The sequence below is a fragment of the Perognathus longimembris genome, chromosome 3, assembly GCF_023159225.1.
Source record: "Perognathus longimembris pacificus isolate PPM17 chromosome 3, ASM2315922v1, whole genome shotgun sequence".
Classification (NCBI taxonomy): domain Eukaryota; kingdom Metazoa; phylum Chordata; class Mammalia; order Rodentia; family Heteromyidae; genus Perognathus; species Perognathus longimembris.
The window spans coordinates 49,050,091-49,069,657 of NC_063163.1; the positions used below are offsets into that span (position 1 = coordinate 49,050,091).

Genomic DNA, 19,567 nt, shown 5'->3' on the forward strand with positions numbered 1-19,567 from the left:
GACTGTTGCTAATCTGACTCATCATTTTTGCCTTTTAGATTCCACAAATACACATATATGAACAGTCTTCTGATAAAGCAAAGCTGTTCACTAAAACTGACTACAGTAAAGGGGAACATCCCTTGAATGTGTTTTTCAATGTTGTCTAAGATAGAATCAGAATACGATATTGATAGAGATTTCTGGCCTGGACTCGGGTAGTTTCAGGTGGATTGCTCAAGATGAGAACATAATTTGGAAATATTTGTGATATAACAATTGAGCATTGGTGCATTTAGCAAGTTAAGAGCTCTGGAGTCTTGATGAATAAGGTGTTAGTTAATAAGGGAGCTGTTTGGCTTAGGCAAATAAATGTTATCTCAGATAAACAGATATGCAGAAATTTGTTAATATCCATAGTGAAAAAGCAACATATTTATTGGTTTGTAATTTCACATTTCCTGAGTATTTCTAGAATGTTAATGTTGGCTATTTCTAATGAGTATGAGGTACCTATCCTTTTATTAACTTTATGTCTATAAAAGGGTCATTTGCCCATACCCTATGACTAGTTGGATTCTTGTAATCTGAGGTTTTACATTGTTGGGTCTGTGTGTGTGTGTGTGTGTGTGTGTGTGTGTGTGTGTGTGTGTGTGTGTGTGTGTATGTTGGTCCTGATGCTTGAATTCAGGGCCTGGTGCTGTTGCTGAGCTTTTTGCTCCAGGCTAGGACTCTACCACTTGAGCCACAGTTCTACTTCTGGACTTTTTATTAATGGTTATTTGAAAATAAAAGTCTCCCAGATTTTCCTGCCAAGGCTGCCTTTGAATCACAATCCTCAGATCTCATCCTCCTGAGTACCTAAGATTATGGATGTTGAGTACCAGCACCTGGCACATCATTTTTTAACTATGGAAATTATTGGTCATTACCTGTTAAAGATAATTCCTGAGCTCCATTATTTTATTTGCACTTTCTGCACTTTCTATTTCATAGATGCTTTTGTGATTCTAATCTCTATTTCTATTAACTTTACCTTTTAGAGGTTTGGAGTGTTTTATATCTAGATCATCATTCTCTCATTCTACATAATAATCTCCAACTACTTCCTAATGATTTCTTATTTCTTGTATTTTTTTGTAATGTTCTAGAGACTAGTACACAAATTTCAGCCTTCTGGTACATAAACTCTACTTCTTCTATTTTAGGTATTAAAATTGCTTTCCTAGGGCATCTTTTATTTTTCCCTCTGCTCCTATTCCACTAGAAGAACCAGCCAGTGAATAAAATTGCATGCCTTCCAGATGATTTGCGGCAATGCTGATGACCAGAATGTTCTAGAGTTGTGGGATTTACATTTGTTAATTTACATATCATAATTACCATTATGTTATGTAGTGGACAATCGCTGGACAGTAAAAATATGCAGAGAAGAAAAAATAGGGAAAAAAGATGAAAGTATCGTGCATGAACTGTTTTCTAGCTTAATAGCTATTGACGAAGTGTTAAACCAATTTTAGGCAAGTGGTTGAAATAATTGGACTTTCTGATTTTATTTCTTTGTCTAAAATACAGTGGAATAATTCTAACAGCATTGTCATTAATTCACTGACTCGTTAAACAAATTTTGAGGGTGATGCCAAACTGTATGCCATAGTTATATATGTGCAGGCAGGTAAGGAAGGTGCTAAAACTAATGGAGCCATATGATTTTATGAAGACATTAGAAAGGACCTTCTCTGTATTTAAAGGAAGGGAAGATAAGCTTCAGGCTATATTGCTTGAGATAAGGTTTTAAAACTTGGCAGAAATTTCTTGGGGCTCAAACAGAGAAAAGAGATTAAAGGTGAAAATAACTGTATAGGAAAAGGCTTGGAGACATGGTAGTCAAATAGCTTGGTGTTCTTGTCAGTGTAATGTAGGGTTTGCCAGTGGCTGTCTTGAGAAGGGGACTGTGGAAGGCCCAGTACTAAAATAAGTTAAGAGTTTCCCTATGAGACTTCTGGAGTTTCCTGGAAGGTCCACAAATGGGAAAGTGATTTAACAGACTTGGATTTTGGAAAGATTAGATGGGTGGTATTTTAGAAGATCAATAGCAAGAACTCACAATTCTTGTGAGATTATTATGAGATCATGTAAGGCCATATTGCTATTGGCTACTTATTACTATACTGGACAGCATAGGTGTGGAATTTGAGAGAGTGTGATCCAGCAAGATAGATTTCTCAGCATATTTTACAGCATAAGAGTACATTTTGCAACATTTATGAACATTTTTAAAGACGTAAAAGATAAGAATCAGAAGCTGACAGAGCAAAGGGCAACAAGTAGAACCATGGAAATATACTACTTGGGGGTTACTAATGGAAAAGCAAATCTGGAGTAAAGGCTGGGTTGAGATAGGAGGTAGAGGATGAGATAAGAGTGCTAGAATCTGTCACAGTAAAAGAGAAGACAAAGGTGAAGTTTTAGGAAAGCAAGAACAGATGAAAACCAGTAGTTTGAATGAAGAGAGAACATCTTTTCCTTTGTAACTGGAGGGAGGAAATGCTAATAAATTGATAATAAGTTCTAACTCTCTAGATGGAGAGTTATGCCTTTGGAACATAATTAGATGCAGAGTTTCATATTTGTGATACTAGAAAGAGGGATTGAATGAAAGGATCTGTCATGTTTTGTAATCTTATTGGAGAATATGTTTGTTCTGGATGTGCAAACGTTGCCAATTCTATATACTTTCAGAAATACATTTCCCAAGTCCTACAACATAGGTAAAAGCAATGATGTAAATATCTTACTCTTTTTTTACATCCTTTTCAAAATCCAGCAGATATTCACTAGACATCATGTTGAAGATGAACTATACAACTGTGGGTGGGGATGAGAGGGAAAAGCTGGGAGAGAGCAAAGGAAGAGGTGACATTGGTAAAAAAAGAAAACAAAACTGTATATTCTATCTGACTTATGTAACTGTAACCCTTCTGTATATCACCTTTATAATAACAATAGCAATGCATGAAAAAAATAAAAAAAAATGTTTATTGCTAGGTGCCAGTGGCTCACATATGTTACAGAGATTTGAGGATTATAGTTAAAAGCCAGCCCTGGCAAACTCATATCTCCAACAACAACAAAACAATGGAGGGGTATGTGGCTCAAGTGGTAAAGCTAACCTTGAATGAAAAGCAAGAGCATGAGGCCCTAAGTTCAAGCCTCAGCACAGACATAGAAAAAAATTAAAAGCATGCATTGTAGTTAATATTTACTAGTAAATTTGCATCCAGTTAGGTGTTATATGGACTTCAGTTTAGAAGTATAATTTCAACTTCTCTCTTTAAAACTCTCGGGTGTAGTATTTTAAGGAAAAAGATTTTATTTATGTATTGTGGCTATTTCATATCAGATTTCAGCACAAGTGAAACTTGTGTGTACAATAGTGTCCAACAACATATAGAACTCTTCATTCTCCATGGAAACATGAAGTCGTGTGATGAAACATATCATAAGATGTGAACTATGAAAATAAAAGGAAATTAAACAAGAGTGGGGAATTTCACTTCACCCTTGGCAATGTGACTTAAAGGGAGACATTTCTATGCTGTCTCTTTCCACAAGTTCTTCAGTTTTCAAACTCTTTTATCCACTTTACAAGAAGACTTAGATTTCAGAAATATGTCTTCCAATCTACATTTCTATAATATTTTCTTTTGATGTATACCTTTGTGTTGTTTATGTAGACATGATATTCTTGGTTAGTGACAAATTAATCTTTTTCTTATTTTGATATATGATCTTTATTTTATTGTAAGGGTGATATCAGAGGGGTTACCGTTACATAAGTAAGATAATGAGAGCATTTCTTGTTGAATAAACAAACGAGAAATAGAAATAACTTCACATAGTACATTAAAAACAAAAACAAAAACAAAACACAAAAAACCCTCATTTCCATTTCTTGGAGTTCATTTTGATTAGCAATATTTTATATGGCCATATGTACATACCAATTGAGCTATTATTATTCTCTGCCAGGAATATTCTAGACATATATATTAATTATTACAAATGAGTAAAAACATGGAGTCTCTGTTTCTTTGGGCCTGGCTTATTTCACTTAATATGATGTTTTGCAAGTCTTTCCATTTCCTTACAAATGGGGCGATACCATTTTTCTGATGGAAGCAATGATATTTTTTTCTTTTGGAATCAGTGGCCACTTATAACTCTCTCTACATTTTTGCTTTTTTTGTAAATCCCTAACACACTAAGGAGAAATTAATTATAGATTATGTAACAAGTCATATCTGAGAATTTGAATGTTTCCCATCCGATCTCCACCCATTATTTTCCATTTGTTTTCTGAGCCTTTGGAACATAATTAGATGAAGAGTTTCCTATTTGTGACACTAGAAAGAAGGATTGAATGAAAGGATCTGTCATGTTTTGTAATCTTATTGGAGAATATGTTTGTTTTTTTTCAATCCATATAATTTATTCTGGATGCTCAAAACCAGGAATAGGCTTTCATTTCAACAACATTTCAGTTCAATTGCTCTCTGTATTGGGTCCTGTGTTCTTCCACTGATTTTCCATCCTGCAGCAATTGTGTAGTTGCTGATAAGTGTGTCAGCTTTGGAGTCCTGTCTGCCTTATCTGAGCCTTCCACTTGCTAGTGCTTTTAGACAGTGCAGTTCTCAATGTTGAACTTGGGTTTTGTCCTGTTAGGATCCCTGCATTTCACTGCATCTCAAGTAATCACGGAGGACAATTGTAGCATGGAAAATTATATAACTGCTTTACTTTTTAAAATTTTCTTACCTTCATTATTCTCTCTCTGTCTCTCTCTCTTTTTCTCTTACTCTTTCTGTTTACACCCTAATGTGTACCTGTGTTTTAATATTCCATTTTAAATATCTCATTTTTATGTATTTAATACATGTAAAATTTAAAAATACTTCAAATCTCTTAAATTCCCTCAGTGTGAGTTATTATAATTTTTCCAACCTAAGAGACTGAAAACGTTTACTAATAGACCTTTCTTGGCACTTTAATAAGAAGACCTTTCTCATTGATTCATGTCTTCTCATCCATTCCTTTGTACTTGACGAGTCCCTCACTTTATGGATGGAGAAGCAGATTCTCTAATATAATATCTCATGCACAGCTTACCTCTGAAACAATGTTGAATTGTAATTTTCTTTCAGCATACTATCATTCTTTAAGAATGAGCTGCCTTGTTTACATTCATGGATGTTAACTGGATTGAATGAACTTGCTTACAGTTTAGTTGAGTTTCCCCCTCTTTGTTCTCTTCCTATGTTCTGAGATTCCTACCATGCTGAGCATCATCCTCTTATTCTCACAGATATCTTGTACTTTGAAAAAGAGAAGTAAAAGATGGCTCCCCATCTAATTCTTTCTTTGATAATATCAAGTTCTGATATGATACATATGCTATGTCTGCATCTGTGATTGCTTGTGGATGAGCATATATTCTCATTTCAACCTGTATGTTGAGTATGTGACAATCAAATTTTGTTTCAATCAAAACAAAAGCAAAAATTATAATGGCTAAGAAAACTTGAATTCAACTCTGAAAGAATAATTTACATATTTTCCCAAAAGTCATAGGTAAGGGCAAAGTCGGATTTTAGAAATTGTGTAGAGTGCTTTAATCAACTCTGTAAGTAACAAATGCCAGCACTGTGACCCACATAGAGTAGTCCTGGAAAGATCACACTGGGAGGGATTAGACACTGAATCTACATGTTTTGATTATAGCTACTTGGGGCTCAGAAAAAAGATATTGGGGAAATGAGTCACCATGGACTAATTAAGGCAATTTTTCTGTTAGTCATGGGGCTTGAACTCTGGGCCTGGGTACTGCACCTGAGTTCTTCAGCTCAAGGCTAGCACTCCACCCCTTGAACCACAGCACCACTTCCACTTTCTGGTAGCTAATTGAAAATAAGAGTCTCACAGACTTTTCTGCCTGGGCTGGCTTTGAACTGCAATCCTCAGATCTCAGCCTCTTGAACAACAAAGATTACAGGCATAAGGCACCATCCATAACTAACTAATAATAATAATAATAATATGGGCATTGATACCATTATGACTTGGAAAGGAAATATGATCTGTAACAACAAATAGATTAAACTAACCTTTGTGTTTTCTCTGTGTCTTTTCAGAGCTAAAAAAATAGCATGGCATGAAACATGGCTCAGTTCTATTACAAAAGAAACGTGAATGCCCCTTATCGAGACCGCATTCCTCTAAGGATAGTCCGAGCTGAATCTGAACTTTCTCCCTCAGAAAAATCCTACCTGAATGCAGTGGAAAAGGGAGACTATGCAAGCGTGAAGAAGTCCTTAGAGGAAGCTGAGATTTATTTTAAAATTAATATTAACTGCATTGATCCTCTTGGAAGAACTGCTCTCCTCATAGCAATTGAAAATGAGAACCTAGAGCTCATTGAGCTGCTCTTAAGCTTCAATGTCTACGTGGGAGATGCTTTGTTACATGCCATCAGAAAAGAAGTGGTGGGAGCTGTTGAGCTGTTGCTGAACCACAAAAAGCCAAGTGGAGAAAAACAGGTACATGTGAATTGTTCATTGACTTTGTCTGCAAGTAGTATGTTTAGATATTCAATTTCCTTGAAATTCTAAAACATGTAAACATCCAGTGGGGATGTGAAGTAAAACAAATCCTATTCCTCCCAGCACTGTTGGTGAGAACATAAAGTAGTACAACCACTCTGGACTGCAGTCTAGAGGGTCTTCAAAAAAACTTAACATAGATCTTCTCTGAAGCCTGCCATGCCACTCCAGGGCATCTATTCAGAATATCACAAGTCAGGATACCATAAAGACACTTGTACATACATGTTTTTTACTGTACTATTCACAATGGCCAAAGACCAAGATATGGAAACAGCTCAGATGCCTTAAAATAGATAATCAGATCCAAAAAATATGGTAACTATACACAATTGAATCTAACCCAGCCATTACAAAGAATAAAATTATATCATTTGCAGGGAAATGGATGAACCTAGAACAAATCATGTAAAGGGAGGTTAGTCAAGCTCAGAGAGACAAACATGTTTTCTATCATATGTGAAAGCTAGATCTAAAGTACACTGGGACATATAGGACTCTAGGCATTCACATACAGTGAGACTAAAGGAGGATACTCTTTTTTTTCAAATTTTTATTATCAAACTTATGTACAAAGAGGTTACAGTTTCATACGTTAGGCATTGGATACATTTCTTGTACTGTTTGTTACCTCGTCCCTCATTCCCCCCTACCTCCTCTCCCTTTCCCTTTCCCTCCGTGATGTGTTCAGTTCACTTACACCAAACAGTTTTGCAAGTATTGCTTTTGTAGTTGTTTGTCTTTTTTTACCCTGTGTCTCTCGATTTTGGTATTCCCTTTCAATTTCCTGATTCTAATACCAGTATAGACCGTTTCCAATATACTCAGATAAGATTACAGAGATAGTGTAGATACAACCACAGGAAGGTGATACAAGAACATCATCAATAATAGAAGCTACAGATACACATGGGACGTTGAAAGTAGTTACAACTGTGATATAACAATCGTTTCCATAACATGGAGTTCATTTTACTTAGTATCATCTTATGCATTTATAAGGGCATAGCTATTGGGTTCTTGTGATCCTCTGCTGTGACTTGCCTAAACCTGTGCTAATTATTCCCAATAAAGGAGACCATAGAGTCCATGTTTCTTTGGGTCTGGCTCACTTCACTTAGTATACTTTTTCCCAAGTCCTTCCATTTCCTTACAAATGGGGCAAAGTCATTCTTTCTGATAGAGGCATAAAATTCCATTGTGTATGTGTACCACATTTTCCTGATCCAGTCGTCTACTGAGGGGCATCTGGGTTGGTTCCAGCTTCTAGCTATGACAAATTGCGCTGCGATGAACATTGTTGTGTTGGTGGCTTTACTGTGATTTTATTTGTGGTTTTCTGGATAGATACCCAAAAGTGGGGTTGCTGGGTCATAGGGGAGTTCTATATTTAGCCTTCTGAGGCATCTCCATACTCCTTGCCAGAGTGACTGAACCAGTTTACATTCCCCCCAACAATGAAGTAGGGTTCCCTTTTGGCCACATCCCCTCCAACAATTGTTATTGTTAGTTTTATTGATATATGACATTCTTACTGGGGTGAGATGGAATCTCAATGTTGTTTTGATTTGCATTTCTTTTATGGCCAGTGATGTAGAGCACTTTTTCAAATGTCTCTTGGGCATTCTCATTTCCTCATCAGAGAAGTCTCTTTGTAAGTCTTTAGCCCACTTGATGAGGGGGCTATTGGTTTTTTCAATTTTGTTTTGGAAGAAGGTAATTTTTTTTGTTCTGCATATATTTTAGATATGAGGCCTTTTCCGTTGAATGGCCGGTAAAGATCTTCTCCCAGTCTATGGGCTTTCTGTTTATCTTGCAAGCTATGTCCTTTGCCATGCAGAAGCTCTGCAGTTTGATGCAGTCCCATTTGTCCAACCTTTCTTTGATTTGTAGCCTTTCTGGGTCTTTGTTAAGGAAGTTCCATCCTGCGCCAAGGAGCTCAAGTGTTTCTCCTACTCCTTCCTTTAGTGTTTTCAGGGTGTCTGTTTTGATTTCGAGGTCTTTAATCCATTTGGATCAAGGAGGATACTCCTAGGAGAGGAAAACAAAGACAAAATGCCTCTGTGTCTCTGATCATATAAAAGACTGTTTATCAAAATGAACTCCACAAAATGGAAAAAAAAAAGTAAGGATCTAACTCAGAACTGGGTTAGCTGAGAATTACTGTTAACTGCTATATGACTACTCTTCATATCCTGCCACTGTCCCCTCCCCTGTACTCCTGGTACTAGAAAATAAAAGCTAATTATGAGAACTAAAGAGTAAAACATAGCACCCATGGTCGACATTGAAGAATGGTAAACAGTTCACTGTAATATAGAATGTGTTACAGTGTTTGTAGCTGAATGTCTGTGTGTGGGTGTCTTCACTCAGTCTTTTATTTTCTAATGTTCTACACTCTCAAACTGCAATTTGTTTGGTTATTTGTCTACTTAACCTGCCTGCCTTTTCTTGAGATTCTAACTTCTTACTAAAGATTTATACCATCTAATTTTGATATTGCCCTTTAACACACTCTAGCACATTCTTTTAAACTGAATCTAGAAGAAAGGAACAAAAATGATAACTAGATAACAACTGATCTTTGACTAGAAGCTTAAATCAAATTTGCGAAAGGCAAAAGTATAGCTACGGCTTATTATTATATATAATGATAGTCTATTATTATGAGTAGAAAATGAAATGAAATGAAATAATACTGAAATGGCACACAAATGCAGTATACTATGATTTTTTTTATCTCATTTTGTTTAACCACTACTGAGCAGAGATATCAGACAGGAATGGATAAGAAAATGCTTTTGTTTCTCAAGAGCCTTCATTTTGTCTCTGCCTTGTGTCTGAATTGTCTGTGTCATCCTGTTTCCCAACAGAACCTTTCACTTGCCTGAACCAAGGCTAGGGACCAATTGAAGGGGCCTTATAGATGACACAGTAGCTCAGAGTCTGTCTTTTCAAGTAAAATCTTATACAAGGGTGTTATTACACCTCCAACAATTTCTGCCCTGTTTAATAACCCACAACTCTGCACAACTCTGTAAATGGTAGATAAGAGAAGTGTGACATTCTTTTAAAGCAAGCTCTGCTGTCCCTACCCCTATTTGTCATTCCCTGAAGGAGTTTTATCAAATTCTTTGTTGTTATAAGGATGAAAATTTTGTGGCACAAGTATCTTTAGCCTTCTCAGAAGCCTATGTTCCATGTTCTACTCTTATGGTTCATACATTTTCACCCATTTCCCCTATCTGATCTAAAACTCTGATCAAACATTCCACAATAGCAGTGCTTCTCTACTCATTACTTTGTTTTTATATTTGTGGGTTCTTTGTTATATTACTGAAACTTCACTGGTACAAAAATCTGTGTGTGCTATGGATACTTGCAAACTTGAGCAAACCTTGCTTGGCATAAACAGGTAGTTTATTTAATGTACTTATTACATATTGAATACTTTTAATACATATTTCATAATATTTCTGAGTGGTTTACCACTAAGGAAGCACAGAACACTTCACTGAAAATAACTATAAATTTTTTAACTGAAATCATTCAAGAGTACTTCTTATGTGTTTGTAAGCTAAGGTGCTACTAAGTGTGTTAATTAGCTTTTCAACCCTATGACAAAATACTGAAGAGACATGAACAAAAGGGAGGAAAGTTTTATTTTGGCTAACAGTTTTAAAGGTTTCTGTCTATGGTCATTTGGTATGAATGCTATGGGCCTGTGGTAAGGCCGAAGAATATGGCAGAGAAGATGGAGGAGAGCCAAGCTATTCATATCATGTTAGCCAAAAAGCAGAATGGGGAGTAAACAAGAGGAAGAGGGCTGACTAGTGGGAAAATATATATCCACCATGAATGACTTTTATCCTCAAACTAGAACCTAACCCTAAAGCTTTCTACACCCATTAGATTATGAATGGAAGAATGGATTAATCCATTCATGAGCTCTCCCCCAAGCCCAGCCCTGCTTCTTAACTTTTTATCCTTTGTTGATCAAACTTTCCACACCTGAGCTTCTTGGGTTGAGAGTCAAGTCATAATAACTAGTCACTGTACAATTTTGACATTGTCATATTGCACCCCTACAACAATGCATTATTATTGTACATCCTCAAATTTAGGTCTGCAAAAGACAGGCACTGTGCCTGTGATATAGATGATTTTAGATGGAAGGAAGTGTATAGAACAAAATAGCCACTAAATAAGTTCCTCGTGTTTATTATTTAGTAGTCTTTCTTCGTTCTCTTTTCCAGAGAACACTCGTCATACACACATCTCTGTCTCTTTAGACAATGACAACTGTGCTGATCAGAGAGAATTGGTGTCTGGAGAAAAGATCTACTGTTGGGAGAGAGTTCACTGGAAGATGTTCAACTTCTGAACTCAACCCTAGTCTCACAAGTAGATCCTGGCTCCTTACAAGCACTTGATCGGAACCTTGATTAGCAATAAAAGGCAGTAAGGTTTGCAATCTTCCAGAACTCTGAAGAATCCCAGACCATGGGTTTCTGGAAGCTTTTTCTTACATCACTCAGCTGGCCAAGAGTTCCTTTTATATTTGGACATTGTAGAATTCCTCTCCAGTGAAGGCACAAAGAAAAAAAAAGAAAAATTATATCTTTTTGTTTGAATTTTACAATTTTGAAAGCCCAATTCCATCTACCTTAGAGTTCCTGGTAGAGTGTACAATGAAGTATTTCTTACCAATATGAAATTTTGTTTTTACATATAGTACATACAAAAGATGTACACAGGGCTTGGGCAGTCCAAACTCAGAAGATCTGTGCAGATCTGTGTATCTGTGATTTTCTTAGGTAATAAATCTCTTAAACAAAGCCAAGGTCTTTTGGAATGACAGTTCCCATAAATCAATGTGATTGGTTAGTAAATGTGATTTAGTTAGTACATGTATTCTTGGCAGGACATTTTTCTCTCATAAGGTGTGAATTTTAGATAATTCCTGTGATTGTGGAAGATATTTTTGTGTTATTATAATTCAGCTAGTTTCTAGGTCCATAGATATTTACTCCTTCCCCAAACTCCAGAAGATGCTATTATCAATAAACCAAAACCAACTAGAGACAGTAAATACACCTTAGACAACAACTAGGACCTAAAATAAAAATAAATCTTTCCATTAGTACATTCGCTAATAGCCCAAAACATAGCAACAGAGTGCATGAGAAACATACTCTTAAAAATAATTGAGAATATGGCCTAGTGATAGAATGCTTACCTTGGCTACATGAAGCCCTGAGTTCGATTTCTCAGCACCACATATACAGAAAACACCAGAAGGGGCACTGTGGCAAAAATGGTAGAGTGCTATCCTTGAGCAAAAAGAAGCCAGAGACAGTGCTCAGGCCCTCAGTTCAAGCCCCAGGACTGGCAAACAATCAAACAAACAAAATATTGGATACATAATAATTTCTCTGGAAGCAGACGCATACTGAAACCACAAGGACTGCAAGACTTTAGCTAATCTGTGTTCTCCTTATGTGCATTTACTAAGAAATACCTTTTAGAGGCAATTGCTAGATGTTAAAGATACATCATTCTCTCAGGTTAAGGCCTAATTACAAAGAGAAATGAGAAGTAAAAGAAAATATGAATAAAGGAGACAACAGTGGACTAGATAAGAAAAAAACACTTTAGTTATTGTGAATTTTAAGTGACTGGATATGCTAAATCACATTTGCTGAATAAAAGGGTATAGAGCACAGAGAGGTACTTTCATTGAAAAGACAAGGTACATTTACAGGCTTATACCTTAGGAAATGTGACACAATCAAGTGAAGGTCTAAGAGGCCAGATTGAGCATGTTTAGTTTTTCATTGATAGATAATGACCTCCGCAAGCTGAGTAGAATGTTTGATCGAGAATGAGATCTAGAATGCTGACTCACTGTATTCATAAATTGCTTTGATGAATGCTAACTCCTTTGTACAACTACTTAAAGATAATAAAAAAAATGGCTATTTAGAAAAAAAGAATGGGGTCTTGGATGAGGGCCATTGGCTCACACCTATAATCCTAGCTACTCATGAGGCTGAAATTTAAGGATTAATATTTAAAGCCAATCCTGGCCGAAAGGCCTTGAGATTTGTATCTCTGGTTAACCACCAAAAATCTGGAAGTAGAGTTGTGGCTTAAGTGGTAGAATGATATCCTGAAGCAAAAGAAACACAGGTTCAGTGCCCAGGCCCTGAGTTTAAGCCAGGACAGATTGGGATCGAGGATGTATACACAAACAGTTACACATGTACATATGTGCACATAGTACATAAATACAGCTATACTCACTAATATTACATGGAAAGAGAAAGAATAGAGAAGTAGATGAAAATCTTCTGTCTTCTTGTAAATCTGTTATTTATTTTTCTTTTAGATCTTAAACGCTGTTTAAACTAATTTGTGATAAAATAACATATCAAATAATTCTCTCACATGGCATGTTGAAAGTAATTTCAACAGTGATATAAGTCATTTCCATAACATGGAGTTCATTTTACTTAGTATCATCTTATGCATTTATAAGGGCATGGCTATTGGGCTCTTGTGATCCTCCGCTGTGACTAGCCTAAACCTGTGTTAATTATTCCCTATGAGGGAGACCATAGCTATAGTCCATGTTTCTTTGGGTCTGGCTCACTTTACTTAGTATAATTTTTTTCCAAGTCCTTCCATTTCCTTACGAATGGGGCAATGTCATTCTTTCTGATAGAGGGATAAAATTCTATTGTGTATAGGTACCACATTTTCCTGATTCACTTTCAACATGCCATGTAAAACTGTAGCTTCTACTGTTGATGATCCTCTTGTATCCCCTTCTTGTGGGTGTACCCACACTGTCACTGTATCTTATCTGAGTACACTGGATACTGTATATACTGTATTAGAACTAGGGAAGTGGAAGGGAATATCAAAATCGAGAGACAAAGGATAAAAAGACAAACAACTCCAAAAGCAATATTTGCAAAACCATTTGGTGTAAACCAACTGAATAACTCATGGGGAGAGTGGGAAAGGCGGATGGGGGAGGGGGAATGAAGGAGGAGGTAAAAACAGTACAAGAAATGTACCTAAGGCCTAATGTATGAAACTGTAACCGCTCTGTACATCACTTTGACAATAAATATGAAAAAGAAAAAAAAAGAACTAAAATAAATAAATAAGTCCCTATGGAAAAAATAATAATCATCATTTTCTCAATGCCATATTTAATGAAAAGATTTAGGTTTTGCCAGTGAAAAAAGCAGTCATTGATAGTTAAACATTTCCTTCTATATTTAATGTAGACCTTCATAAATCAGCAGTTTGAGTTCCTAAGGTTTAAAACAATTTGTATAAAAAAAGGAAATTTTTTGTGAAAATGAAATACATTATCTCTTTCATATAATGCAAAGCATAGGTAGCTGTGTGGTGCAGAAAGATGGTATGTTAATCTGTTCTTCCTACTATACTCTTTGCACTGTATGCCCTGAATATCGCACTATGGAGTGCTCCAATCACCTTTTATTACCTTATTTCACTACAGGGAATAACAGAAGACAACTTCTTAGTCTCTTCTCAGTCAGTTGATTGGTTGCTTGACTTTTAATTGTTTCCAGCAGACATTTCTGTAAAGTATCTCCTAAGGCAAGATTCCATCTCAGTTTCAATTGCCTCAAAAATGTTTATCAGAGGCAGAATTTGCTTTCCTCCTTGTTCACACTCATGGTTTTCAAACTTTAGCATCTTTGGGATCGTTGTTGTACCTACAATTGCTGTCACAGCACAACTGGAATGAGACCCTCAAATGTCTATTTCTAACAAATCCCCAGGTGATGCTAGGTGATGTGATGGGTTGAGACCCAGTGACCTTGAGGATGTTAAAAGTTTCTAGATGCCTACAACTATCTCCATCTTATTAGATGTATTCAACTATACTATGCTGACCTGGTTTACAGGAGATCTTAATCAATTCCCTTAAATCATATTGACTGATGTTTAACAAATAATTTCCTGGTTTCAGTCTTTTCCTTCCCTTTGGATAAAATGACTTTGCTAAGACATTATATTTATTAACTCAACATTTAAAGTTCTAGTGAATCTAACTTGAAAAATATGATTTCAAAACTCTTCTCTAGGCTAAGTATCACAGTTCATGCCTGTATCCACAGCTACTCAGGAGATAGAGCTCAGGGAGATTGTGGTTTGAGACTAGACAGACCCCATCCTAACAATAAGATGGGTGTAATGATATGTGTCTATAATTCCAGCTACTATGCAGTTGGCCAAAAGCAGAAAAATTGAGGCTAATTCAAGCCATGGGCAAGGCCCTATCTCCAAAACTTCTAAAGCAAAATGAGCTGTGGGTTTTTTTTTTTCAAATTTTTATTATCAAACTGATAAACAGAGAGGTTACAGTTTCATACATTAGGCATTGGATACATTTCTTGTACTGTTTGTTACCTTGTCCCTCATACCCCCCTCCCCCCTCCCCCTTACCCTTCCCCCCCCCCAGGTGTTCAGTTCACTTACACCAAACAGTTTTGCAAGTATTGCTTTTGTAGTTGTTTGCCTTTTTTTACCCTGTGTCTCTCAATTTTGGTATTCCCTTTCAATTTTCTGGTTCCAATACCAGTATACACGGTTTCCAATATATTCAGATAAGATTACAGAGATAGTGTAGGTACAACCACAGGAAGGTGATACAAGAACATCATCAATAATAGAAGCTACAGATACACATGGGACGTTGAAAGTAGTTACAACTGTGATATAACAATTGTCTCCATCACATGGAGTTCATTTCACTTAGCATCATCTTAGGTGTTCATAAGGGTATAGCTATTGGGCCTTGTGATGCTCTGCTATGACTTCCCTACACCTGTACTAATTATTCCCAATAAGGGAGACCATAGAGTCCATGTTTCGTTGGGTCTGGCTCACTTCACTTAGTATATTTTTTTTCAAGTCCTTCCATTTCCTTACAAATGGGACAATGTCATTCTTTCTGATAGAGGCATAAAATTCCATTGTGTATATGTACCACATTTTCCTGATCCATTCGTCTACTGAGGGGCATCTGGGTTGGTTCCAGATTCTCACTATGACAAATTGTGCTGCGATGAACATTGTTGTGCTGGTGGCATTGGGTTTAGTAGATCACTTGCCTAGCAAGCAGGAGAACTTCAGCCTTATTACTGAAATGCAAACAAGTAAGCAAATGAAATCCACTACAAACTGGGCAAGGTTTTATAATCTAAAAGCTTCTTGGAGATCATATGATCCAGTGACTTTATTTCACAAAAGCAAATAAAGGAGAGCTGTTGGCACCTGAGACCTCACTTGACTAAAAGGACCTAGAGCTGTCACCTAGCCTTTACTTTGCTTGCCCTGAGCATGGTGGTGCTGATGACAACCATATTGTCCACCTGAATCTTCCTTTTCCTCATTCTCCCCATTCTTTTCCCTATAAACAGTTGCAAAGTGAGAATCCTGTTGTGTGTGTATATATATATATGTGTGTGTGTGTGTGTGTTTGTACATATATGTGTGTATATGTATATACATATGTGTGTACATATATACATGTTCATTTGTATGCTTCCAGAGATGAGTGAAAAGTTTTTTTCCCTTGCTAGCTTGGGCTGAAATTCTCCTATTTACATTTCCTATCATAACTGGGATGATTGGCACATGCTGCAACACCCATATATGTTTGTTAAGATGGGATTTGATCAACTGTTTTTGCACAGCATTTGGGCCTGGAACCATGACCCTCAGATCTTAGCCTTCCTGAGTAGCTAAGATTACAGGTGTGTCATTGTTGTCTGATTTAAACTTTCCTTTGTGGTTAACTTGATTGAGGTTTTTCCTTCTTATTTGTTTTCATTACATCTGGCCATTGGCTAAATCCCAGACATTGATACTTCTTTTGCATATCATAAATCTGTAAATCATACTGAGAGTAAAATGAGCCTAAACCTCAAGGTAGAAGGTGAAGGAGAGAGAAAAAGAGAGAGAATGAAATATTAAAATACTCTCTTCTCTCTGCCAAGTAGTTTCTGCATGTGGGACATAACTAGATAAGCCATTAGCTGCCATAGTTGCTATATAATCTGATGTAAATTGCAAATAAATACGTTGTTCATGATATTTTCTTAGTATAATCACTAACATGAAGGTAATGACAATTGTGTCTACATTTAATTTGTACAATTCCCACAAACTAATATCTCCAAAGTCTGAAAAATAAATTAAATCTTATTACTCCACAGCAGGGAATTTAAAAGCTATTCCTCCATAGAGCATAGATGGTGTCTAGCCAGCTGGCAAGTGACAGTCACCAGAGACCCAAATAGTTCTGAGTAAAAGAACTTCCCAAAATTGGACTTTGCAGCGTGATCAATATTCTAACCTAGTTTAAGCTACTAGGTCATTCTAACCTGTAAAAAAATTATTTGCCATTTTTCCTCTTTAGTGATAGCTCATCCTTCTGGAGTGTTCTCTTGCTCTTTCTCTCAGTATAGAACACTTAGAAAGCCCAAAATAAAAACATTAAATAGTTGTGAAAGCCCAAGAGTAACAAGAATTCAGTTCCTTCTGAAAAATCTGCTAAAACAAGAACAGCTCCCAATAGCAAAGCAAACTTGCTAGCCTTTAGTTCCATTTTATAATATGGAAATGGTTGACAGGATTCTACTCGTGTGTGTGTGTGTGTGTGTGTGTGTGTGTGTGTGTGTGTGTGTGTAAGAGAGACAGTATGTGTGTGTATTTTGGTACTGGAGCTTGAATTCAGAGCTCCAAAATCTTTCTTGACTTTACTTCTGGTTCTGGCTTTAACCCTCGATCCTCAGAACTCAGTTTCTGGAGTAGCTAGGTTTATATGTTTGCAACCTCTCAGTTTTGGGTAGAAAACCTAGTCATTCAGGTAACTTGGGATGGAAGGAGTAGAAGATTGTGACATGGATTTCCAGAGAGAGAGAGAGAGAGATTTGGATACAAATCTTGGCTTAGAATGTCAATAGTTTGAGTCTTGACTTTCTCACAAACTAGAAGTGGATTATAGTTCTAGTTCCCGGGAGGATGATGAACATTGAATGGGTAATTATATTTGTACACCCAAAGCACGTTAGATTATGGTATTTAAGGGCATATGTCCATTAAAGATACAAAATATTTCTAAAAGCAAATGCACTGGCAAAGGTTAGTGCTTGTGTCTTGTGAGTTCTTTGGAGAAAGACTTTGGAGGGTCATTTTTCCTAGATCCATTTTAAGTGCCATGACTAAATATATACATAATAGCATTATGATTTAGTGAGCAATACATATTTAATTTCTCCCCTAATTATAATACACTGAAAAATTAATATTTTAAAATAATAGTGAATTATTTAATAATTATAACTTATTGAGTAACTACAGTGGTAAATAGCAATGGGAATTATAAAAATACAGGTTATAGTAAACTAGCACAACCTCTGTGGTAGGCATTTTGGAGATTTCTCAGAAACCTAAACACAGAAGTACCCTGTGATGCAGTGATACTACACTTGTGTATTTATCAAAAGATTACAAGTCAGGATATAGTAAAGACACTTGCACAATCACGTTCATTGCTGCACTATTCAACATAGCCAAGATATGGAAATAGCCCAGATTTCCTTCAATGAAAGAATCAATGAATCAAGAAAATGTGATATCTATTCATATATATACCATGTATATTTATCTATATGTGTGTATATATAAAATAATACACATAGAATGGAATCCATATGTGTGTATATATATATCATAATACATACATAATGGAATTTTACTCATTCATCGGGAAGAATGATATTATGTCATTTGCCAGAAAATAGAAGGGCCTGGAATGAGCTAGGTTAAGTGAAGTAAGTTAGGCTCAAAGAGACAAAGGATATTTTTCTTATATGTGAAAGTTAGATTTACATTATAAATATTTAGGCAAACATATAGTCATAAGCCAATACACATAAATATATCATTTAAAATATGATGTATACAAGAGAGGATTCCAGTGGTATAATTCCTTTGAAAAACTAACTTGCAAAATAAATACTAGGAAATTGTTGTGAGGGGGTGACATTAAGGGGGGTATTAGATGAATGGAGAGAGGGAGGGTGGGTAAATTGAGTCATAATATTCAATGTACATATGTGAAAATGGAGAAATGTAAACTGAAGGGAGGAGAAGATTGGGAAAGATAGAGGAGAATAATGAAAAAAGGTGAAGTTGATTAAGATACCATATCGAATTGAAACCCCTTTGTACAACTTCTTAAGGATAATGCTAATGTAGGTTACAAATAGAAGGCCAGATAGCTGTTCAACATGTTCTTTCCTTCCATCTTGCTGTATTGACTTATTCCATTGTTAGAGATAAAACAGGGAGAGTTTTATAAACCTTTAAATTCAGGAACACCACTAAGGGAGATTTAGATTGTTTTGAATATTCAACACTTTCTTCACGAGTTTTTTATATATTTACAAGGCGGCTGTCATTTTTGTTATCACAATTTAGGCTCTGCACTTATAACTTCTAGATCAATTAATTTTGAAATGCCAGTGTTGCAAATCACTGTTGTTTGAATGACCTATTCAAAACAACTGATAATCATTGTAAACGCTGAGCTTTGGGCATGTAAGAGTAACTCGCAGAATCTCATATGAGAAAGAAGGCTCAAACCCACCAGAAGTGAGTGCTTTTTATAGGGTGAAGAAAAGTGATAGCTGTAAGTTTATTAGCCACAAACATAACCTCTTCTCCCTGAGAGCTGATGATGTTCTTTTTAATTACAACCTTCCTTCTCAGTTTCTGAAATCTCTAAGAGAAATTATTTAGATTTTTCTGAGCTGGTAGTTTAAACTTAATCATTAAAAAATGCTAATATCAGACTGAGAAAAAGTTTATGA

At 36.0% G+C, this 19,567-nt stretch overlaps 1 protein-coding gene across 1 annotated transcript in view; it reads left to right on the forward strand.

The window, feature by feature from the left end:
• Positions 1–19,567, forward strand: part of Trpc4 (transient receptor potential cation channel subfamily C member 4) — a 196,125-nt gene that overhangs the window by 35,279 nt on the left and 141,279 nt on the right. The window contains exon 2 of the mRNA XM_048341466.1: positions 6,171–6,575. Within this exon, the coding sequence (XP_048197423.1) occupies positions 6,198–6,575 (378 nt within the window). The 5' untranslated portion in view covers positions 6,171–6,197. The remainder of the gene's footprint in view (positions 1–6,170; positions 6,576–19,567) is intronic.